Source organism: Netta rufina (assembly GCF_964035555.1).
Source record: "Netta rufina genome assembly, chromosome: 14".
NCBI classification, from domain to species: domain Eukaryota; kingdom Metazoa; phylum Chordata; class Aves; order Anseriformes; family Anatidae; genus Netta; species Netta rufina.
Genome location: NC_140137.1, coordinates 11,234,900 through 11,244,229, shown reverse-complemented (window position 1 = coordinate 11,244,229; position 9,330 = coordinate 11,234,900). Strand labels below are relative to the sequence as shown.

Sequence of the window (9,330 nt, the reverse complement as noted above, 5' to 3'; positions counted from 1 at the left end):
TACCTGGCTGTAGACAAAGTTTTCTAAGCACACCAGTAGGAAGAGATAAAGACTAGAATGCCTAATAACTTTCCCTTGCACTCTACCTCCCCTCACAGTGCTTTACAAACAATAAATTTTAATTTATACAGATAAAGGCATTACAAGAGCCAATTGTGGATAAAGCTGATACTTTAATTTCTGCATTTAAGGGCCCCTCATCTTGTTGCAAAGGTTCGTCGATGTTTGGGATGAAAAACAAAACAAAAAAACCCTTTCCCTACCCCTAGAAATGCAGGAACTTGCTGGCTCTGAACTTCACTCAGACTCTACCGGGGCTAATTTCTATTTACATGGTGTCTGTATCTAAGGGCTCTGCTTTCTTTAAAAAACAAACAACAACAAAGAAAACAAAAACCCTCCCGAACACCTTAATTATAACTTTTTATTTCCCTCCCCCTGCCCCCATAGTAAATGATGACACTTGAGAGTGTGGGTTTAGGGCATGTACCCCTTTTACTTTAAACACATGTTGGGCCCCATCATGTAAGGTGTTGGGAAATTCTGCCTCCATAAAACATTTTTTTCACCCATTCCTTTTTATTCTATTTTTACATGCACTGTATAAAAACCCTACATTTGCTCAAATGTTTTTTCTTTTTTTTTTTTTGTTTGTTTTTACATTTTTTTTCTTTGAGGATCAGACTCTGAGTGCTCAGAGCACTCTCAGAAGACACCCAACCTGTAGCATACAGGATGCCTTGCTTTGCTAACGCGAACTCCTGTACACTCGGGATGGCATTTAGAAGCCTGCAGTAAGAATGGCCAGTACTGGTTGGGGTACTGCCTTCTCAGGTTTGGACAAGATCCACCAGGAAGTCTGTCTTGCTGTCGCTTTGTCTTTCTGATCTTCTTAGGATAAGTGGTACATGCTATATCCAACAGGAGTAGCATAGAGTCCAACGGGCGGGATAGGAAGCACAGGTCTGTGAAAAGGGTAGGATGTTCCATACAGTGAGGCGGCCTGGATGGGAGAGTTGATGGGGAAAGGGAGGCTGAACCCCGACGGCAACATGGGCTTCGCTGCCATTTTGAGCTTCTCTAGCTCAGCCTCCTGCAGTCTCTTGGCCTTGGCCCTCCGATTCTGGAACCAGATTTTGACTTGGGTCTCTGTAAGGTTGAGGGAGCTGGAGAACTCGGCTCTCTCGGCAATGGACAGATACTGCTTCTGGCGGAACTTGCGCTCCAGAGCCAGCAGCTGGGAAGTGGTGAACGGGGTTCGGGGCTTCCTGTTCGTCTTGTGCTTCCTCAGGGTGCAGGCAGTGGGGCTCAGGTGTCCTGCAAGGAAGGAAAAGGCTGGTTACCACAAAGGCAGGGAGACCTGGGTGCTTTGGAGAGACATGCTGCACTTGAGAGACCCCAGGGAGATACATATATGGGGTGTCCCATCAGGTGATACCCTCAGAACAGGCCATTTTTACAAACGGCACTGCAAATCTCTTACTAGACAAACTTAAGTTTATGGGATTTCAGCAGATGTCCTGGGAACTGAAAGTTAGGCTCTGTGATTTTAAGGGAATAGCTTGTAGGCAAATAGGATTCAGAGATACCCAGCATATCACTTTAGCAGTCACAGCATGGGGAACTAAAGCACACAAAATAGCTGTCTTGGTAGCTGCAGAACTGGAGGAATAACCCCAATACAGCACAAGACAAACATGCAGGCAGAAGCAGAATATTCACAAAAGCAATGTGCTGCGAGAGACAAGCCCATTCCAGGATTCCTCCACCAAGAGTAACAAGTCAACCCTGTGAGAGTTTATCCCAGCAGTTGAAGAACAGGATCTGATAATTTTTATGTTTGGGATAATTGGGTGTTATTCTTGCTATTTCTTCTACCATTGAAATCAAGAGCAGCTTTCCACTCTACTTAATAAGTTTTGTTTGTTTTTCCTCGAGCAGTAATTTCTGTTTTCAGCAAGTATCATACTTTTCATCCAATACTTAGTTCTTATGACATCTGCCATATTTATGCCACATAGCTGCAGCATCTGTACCCAATACAAATAAAGAAATCTGCTACCTTTCGTGCTTTTCTTATAACGCTAACCAGGTTAGGCACTTGTTCCAGAGATGGCACATGGCTGAGTTGTCTTTAAATTAATTTTACATTTCTATAATAAATTAAAAGAATGATTTAAAAGCATTCTGCTGTTTTGAAAAACTTTGCAATTTGGCTATGTTTGGGATCACTCCCGGGACATACAAGGCTCCCAAGCCTGATACAGAAATTGTCACCCAGTCTCTCATAAGTAGCTCCTAAATTTTGTACATGTCTGGTTCACACACTTCTCAGTATTTTCAGAACCGTTTTAACTTTCACTTATTTATGTGTTTATTTTTAAATAAACTGGTCCGCGAAGCTGATTAAATGAGTATCTTGCAATTAAAAAAAGTCTCACGAAGAAAGCGTTCAAAAATTCAGAAAGGGGGGGGAGAAAACAGCTCCATCAGAAAAATCAAAGTTTCTCTTCTTACTATTCTAGATACTGAAGGCGAAAAAAAATAAATCCCTCTCAGAAAACAACTTGTCAAATGCCGTCTAACGATCACACGAGAGCATTTTAATAACTGAACTGCTAACTGTGACGTTTGGTGCACTCCTAAAACTTGACGCAAACTACACTAAATTCACTACCGATTACGCCGCTATTCCACTCTCTTTTTAAAACGAAAAAGATTTATTTTCCGGATTTCTAAAGACCCAGCTATAAGCCAGCTGCTTACAGAAGGGATGGGGTTTAAAAGGGCGACGGTCGCTCCGGGATCGCTCCCCATCCCAGCGCCTTTCCCGGGTTTCAGGTTAGCCCGACTCATCCCGACTTTTGCTATGCGCGGGAAAAACTTCAAAAAAGTGCTTTTAAGTTAAATCTCAGACAAATAGTGCCCTCGGAATAAACCCAAACGTCCACCAGCTTTTTCCCCCAGCTATCCCCTAAATGACAGCCAGCCTCTGACAAGAAGCAGGGACGGTCGCCTGAGCAGAGCCTGTAGTTCTGTTTACCCCGTGCCAGTCCTAAAGCAGTTGCTGCAATTATTTGTTCCGCTGTTTTTTATTTTGATTTTTTCCCCCTTGTTTATTGTCTGTTTTCTGTCCACCGGCTGACAAAAATCATCACTTCCTTAGTTCATCCCACCTGTAATATTAATAATCATAGATCGAGGAGCTCGTCCTAACATCAAAGCCCTCCACGGACAGAGGGGCGTCCTGCGGGAGCACTGCTCATTACCCCGCACTGTCACCGCGGCTCTGATGGGGTCGAGAGCCGGAGAGGAGGGAAATGAGAAAGATGATCGAGGCCGAAGGACCTTCCCGAGCTAAGGCTCCTATCACTGATCATTTTTCACCCCATATCCCCCTGAAATCACGGGACCCGAACTCCCTAGATACTGAAGTCCTTTACAAGGCTATTTTCCAGATCTCGACAATTACTGATTTTAATACAGTAACAGTGGAATTTCGGGGGAAAAAAAAGTATCCAGAGAAGATTAGGCCTTGTCTTGTAAAAGAGGGGGTCTGGGTAGGAACACAAGCTTCTTTTCCTGAGTACGCGAGGGTACATTAAAGTCGCAAAGAGGAGCTACTCCGCAATGACACGGGCGGCCTGTTTTCCTCCCGATCCCTCTCACGGGCTTTCTTCCAGCACGTTAGAAATCTAATTAATTCGGGGTAATCGCAAAGGAAAAGAAGGGACTCAAACCAAAAACGAATTAACTGTCTCGAAACGAGATGAGTTATAATAGCACTAAACTTTCTTCTTGTAATATTAGTTTATAGGAGCAAATTCTGCAAGAGCGTCCTGATAAATAGTTCGCATCTACAAAGCCATTAACTTGCATAAAGCAGAGAATTTAGTTTTCATCAGGCAAGCCAGGGATGCATAGATTAGTGGAGATCGATCTGCTAATACAGGTGCCTCTCCATCAAGGCTCTTGGCGATGGGAAGGCAGAGTCAAGCACTGCCGGGCTATGCTTTTCACCTTTTCTTGGAGGTAGTTTTTGGGCTCTTAATTTCTTTCTTTTCTTTTTTCTTTCTTTCTTTTTTTTTTTTATTATTTATTTTTAATACAATTGAAATTTTAAAACAAAAACGGGAAGTGGGAGATCTTGCCAAAAGCGAAATGCAACTCAACACAGACAAAGCAGCGCGGGTCAAACCCCGAAGGGGTTTATAAAGTGACCTGTCACCTCCGAATTTGTGTCCCCACGGCGGTGGGAAGGGGTCGGGAGACATGGCGGGGGGTAAAGAGGGCAGGCCCAGCCCGAGAAACTTTGACAGGCTGCTTGCAGCGAGGATGAGAGAGGCAGGACAGATCCACCGGGCCAGGACAGACCGCAGTGGGAGACAGCGCACGGAAGGCGCGCAAGATGCAAAGGAAGGAATTCCTGGGATTTAAGAGCGAGAAGGAGATTGCTTTGAACATTTCGTATAAGCGAGAAGGAGATGGAGAAATTCCAGTTCTCACTGCAAGGGGATGACAGAAAAGTACAAAGTGGCAGCCGGGGAGCCGAAGGTGGGGAAAGGGAGATCCTGATGTTTGTACAGTTTTTTAAAAAAAGTATTTTATATTTACATATATACAATCATATATAGATGCGTAAATATATAACTTTGGAATGTACATAAACACCCAAGTAACATGAATATAAAGTGTAAACACAGGCAGAAAGCAACATCTACAGAAATATAGCGTCTAGATGGATATAGCCAACGTGCTGCCGCGCAGCTCGGTGCCTGGGGAGCCGCACGGCTCGGGGCCGCGGCTCGGAGCCCGGTGCCCGGTTCCCGGTGCCCGCCTCCCCTCGCTCCCCATCCGCGGGGGCGCCGCGCAGCCCTGCGCTGCCCTCCGCCTCTTCCCCAGCCACTCACTTGGCGGAGGCGAATATCTGCCGGCCTCTTGGATCCAGGACGTGCCGTCCTCCGAGTTCTCCGATTTAACCGAGGCGGTGTCGAAGGTTTTTGTAAGAGCCCCGGGGGGGCTGTGCGCTTCTCGGGAGCCGTGGCCCGGCAGCAGCAGGTTCCTGGAGGTGCCCACGGCCGCCCCGTCGGCGCTGCCCCCCGCCGCGGCCAGCGGCAGCTCTTTGGGGGGTTTCTTGTCGGACATGAGGGCTTCCACGCTGAACGGCAAGCTGGACACCTTGACTTTGTGGTGCTCCTCGGAGCCGGCCGCCGGGCCCTCCTCGTCGGAGGAGAAAACCTCCTTCGCCTTGGAAGGAGAAGCCATCGCGGGTGACGAGGGAGGCTGGAGCGGGGCCGCCCGGGGAGCTGCGCTGCGCCTCTGCCCGGCCCTGCGCGGGGACTGCGCGAGTGAGGCGCTGCGGAGCCGCCCCCCTTTTTTCCCCCCTCTGGGGGCTCCCCGGCTCTTTCCTCCTTTGGGAAGTGGAGTAAACGCCCCGCGGGCCAATCAGAGGCCGAGCTGGGCCCTGACGTCGCGGGGTGACTCATGCCATTGGCTCGGGGGAGGGAGGGTGGGGAGAAACTTTATTATTTATTTTTATCTTTTTTTTTTTTTTTTTTTTTTTTTTTTTCGTTCGGAGCTTATTTTGCTTGGGGTGTTCCCCCTCCTCCTCCCCTCCCCCTCTCCCCCCCCCCAAGTCCCCTCCGAAATGAATTAGCGCTTAATGACACGGGCAGCCAGCGGAGCCGTGCCATTAAGGAGCCGTCCAAAGGCTATAATCAGAGCAAAGCAAGAAAAGAGCCGCCGGGGTAATTAAGGGCTGATGATTAGGCGAAGAGGAAAACTTTAGAAGATCGCGGCTCTGCCTCCTCTCGCCGCCGGCCCGGCCCCTCCCGGCCCTCATCGGTCTCCCCCCGGCCGCGCCCCCGACGCCCCCCGGGCACCGCCGCGCCCCAGCCCCGACGCCCCCTCCCGGGGTCTGCCCGACCCCGGCCGCATCCTCTAAAAACGAGATTTATTTTTTCCCGAGGGCACTGTGTATGTGTATGCTAAGGGTTTTGGACCCTCACTCAGCGAAGAACCGCGGCAGCTTTTTCCTCGCATTTTTTACCCCAAAATAAGAGGGGGTTGTTTGCGTTTCCTCGGCAGCAGGAGCCGAGCTGAGGGAAAACACGCTGCGGAGGTTAGATCTCTAATTATTATTTTTCCAGCGTCAATTACACACGTGAATAGATGAGTTTTAATAAATTAGGGCCACGCAGTCCTTAATTAAGAGGCATATCAGACTAGTACTATGAAAGCGATTGTCTCACTTTTGGGCTTCCTACCAGTGGTATGAATAAAGAGTATCCTTTTAAAAGCGTTTCTAATTACGGCGTGGATAAAAGCAAATGCATAGTGTTCTTTTCGTAATTATTTTAATCTTACACTGGGCGTTAGTTCATGCTGTGCCCGTAACTTTCGCTGTTTTTTTTTTTGTTGTTGTTGTTTTTTGTTTTTTTTTTTAACGTCCAGAAAACGCAGAGTTTGGGATCCGTCTTGGTACTAGTTACAACCGAGGCTGTATAACCCAAAACACGCTGGAAAAGTGGCAGAGCATCTGTCCGGTCTGGTGTTGTGCGCTCAGCTCCGCGCTCCATGCCCTGACTCCAGGGGAGGCTCAGACAAGGCTGTGGGCTTGGTCCTGGACAGCTGCAGGTCTATGCTCCCTGAGCCTTTTCGGTTATGTCCTTCCACAAAATATGCAGGTTTTCACCAGGTAATGTGGTTCTCGCTTGGGACTCCGACCTTCTCGCTAGCCTATGCAGCAGTCCTGGATGTTCCCGGTCCCCTTAACACAAAGCACAGTGTCCCACTCACTCCGCAGCCGGGGTGTTTGTGACATTTCCTAGAGGACAGTTCAGAATATTTTTGGGAGAGGAATTGGTTCTGCTGGGATTTTCTTCGGCCCATGCTCCTCCAGCCAGTCCAGGCCAGAGAGCACCTTGAAGAAGGGGCTGTAATGAGTGAGCTGTGCTGGTCCCAAGGGTCCTCCTGGCCCCCCTTCATCCACCCCCCCCCTCCCGGCAGCCTCTCCAGCCTCGGTAGCCCCTCGCCAGGTGTCACACACGACAAATAGGGACCGGGACAAGTGCTTGTGGCGTGGGAAGAAGAGTGGGAGGAAGTGTACGAGAAGCCGAGTTACAAAACCCCACTGATCAGTGGGGCTAATAGTAGGGTTTGTACAATCGTCATTTATTGCTGGTAGTATTACTGCAGACTTCGATGGGTTAACGATTAAAGCCAGGCAAGATCTGCAACGAGATGTGATGCTTTTCACTAGCCTAGCTAAGCCGAATGAGACAGATTACGTTTTGAGCAACAGGACCCTGATGTTTTTAATTTTTTTTTCCATGGGTGAAAATAATAATTTGTCCCACAAACTTATGCGTCACTTGTTCTTTCTGCTATCCCCATTCTCCTTCAGCAGAATGCTTCTCTTTGCTGAGAGATACTCACAGAGAGATGCAGTTCCCAGCCCCGGCCTTGCAAGCTTTCTTGCTGCTGTGGGCTTGAGTTTGTCCCTCTTCTCCCCTCCAGCCCCCCCTTTCCCTTCCCTTCTCCATGCTTCCTGCACAGTGACAAGTAAATGAGAATTGATGGACATACAAGAACAATGCATGTGTGTCAAGAACAATGCACCATCCGTGGAAAGCCATTGTGGGGCTGCTGAAAATGCTACAGATAATTATACCGCGCTCCCAAAGTCAATGCCCGCTGGAAGGGCGCCTGGGGAAGCAGAGCTCGCAGGAGGGCAGGTCACGGTGACATCGAGCTGGGGCTCACGTCCCTTGGGTGCCGCTCCTCTCCGAGGCTGCCTGGCTGGGGCCTAGACGCTGTCCCCATGGATATGGGGAGCTGTCCTCCTTTGGGAAGCTTGGAGGCAGGAGGGGGACCACGGGACATGCTTCTCAGGGCGTCATGAAGCAAGGAGCACAAGTCGGCTCGTCCAGCCCGGTTTGGCTGGCTTGGGTGCCACAGGGGTGCTGGGGATTGCAGAGCACGGCAGGGCTTGCTCATGTCGTTTGCCTTTCTTCAGCCTTAGCCCATAGAGGGGTTTGAGCATTTTTCCGTCTGAAGCCTGAACTTGGAGGTTTCTCTCCTCCCTCACCCCTCCCCTCCTTCATCCTCCTCCTATCAATTAAACATAGGAGAAAGAATCCCCGCACGGCACTGAATGCCGGGACGGAAAGCTCGCAAGGACAGGGCTTGGAGAAATTTCTGGGAATTCAGGCTTTTCCCGGACCCACGATTTCAGAGAGAGCGCCCAGCCTCAGACCAGCAGGGAACTGATCCGTCCCGGGGAACCGACGTGAGTCCGGGGTCTGTCCCCCGCGTGGGGGTCCCCTCTGAGTGTCGCCAGGGTGTCCCCGCTCCCGGGGAGGGCGGTCCCGGTCTCGGCCGTCGGGGCTTGGCCGTCGGGGCTTGGCGGGTGCCGCTCTGTTCTCGGGCTGGCCTCTCCCCGGGGCTGTTTCCCAGCCCTACACCCGTGTGTCCCCCTCAGAAAGCCTGGCAGTGAGCACGGGCGGATCCCAAAGATGCCCCGGGAGCCCCCCGCGCCCCCCTTCCCTCGGCCTCCCCCCATCCTCCGGCAGCATCAGCCCCTGCCAGCCGCGGCGGGGCTCTCAGCTGGAAAGGGCCGGGGAGGGAGGGAGGGCAGGGGGAGGAGAGACGTCGCAGACAAACTGAGGCTGTTTTGCAGGCGCCAGGAGCGGGGAGATGAAAGGGAAGCTCCTGGGGGAAGTGGCTGTGCAGTTTGACCGGCTCCAGCAGCAGCAGCAGCAGCGACGGCCCGTCCCGGCCAGCTCCGCCTCCAGCCTCCCCCGCTCCCCCCGGGCTCCGGGCTGCCCCCCGGCCCACCTCCGCCTGCCTCTCCCAGCCCGGGGGCGGAGGGAGGCGACGGGGAGCCACCGCCGCAGCATCCTCGCTCCTCCATCCGAAGGGCCGCGGGCAGCATCCCCACCGCGAAATGCCACGGCGTAAAGTTTCTGAGGGCTGCCCATGGTGACTTGCGGGGAGGTCCAGGTTTCTGCAGGGAGATCCCCCTCTCACCGGTGTAAATCCGGAGGGAGACGATCCGAATCACTACGGGAATGATGCCCTCCCTATAGCACCAGCCCGTGCCCTTCTCAAGGGAATAAAATACCCACGGGCAGTGGGGAGCGTGTTGTTCTTCAGGAGACACAGCCCCCAAAGAATTTCCTCTACTTTTATGATCGATTTGGTTAATAAGATATTTTCTAAAGTGGAGGTACTAGTGTCTTCTTTTTTTTTTTTTTAATTATTATTATTTTATTATTATTTTTTAATGAGTCGCCGTGAACCTGATGTGTGGAAGTCCTTTAAAAAAGG

At 50.7% G+C, this 9,330-nt stretch overlaps 1 protein-coding gene across 1 annotated transcript; it reads right to left on the bottom strand.

Moving 5' to 3' along the window:
- Nucleotides 1-892: 892 nt before the first annotated feature.
- On the bottom strand, nt 893-5,265 carry MSX2 (msh homeobox 2; the record flags this gene model as incomplete). Its single annotated transcript, XM_084294996.1, has 2 exons — nt 893-1,317; nt 4,911-5,265. The coding sequence occupies 2 exons, from the start codon at nt 5,263-5,265 to the stop codon at nt 893-895; spliced, it is 780 nt and encodes a 259-aa protein (XP_084151122.1).
- Between the last annotated feature and the right edge of the window lie 4,065 nt (nt 5,266-9,330).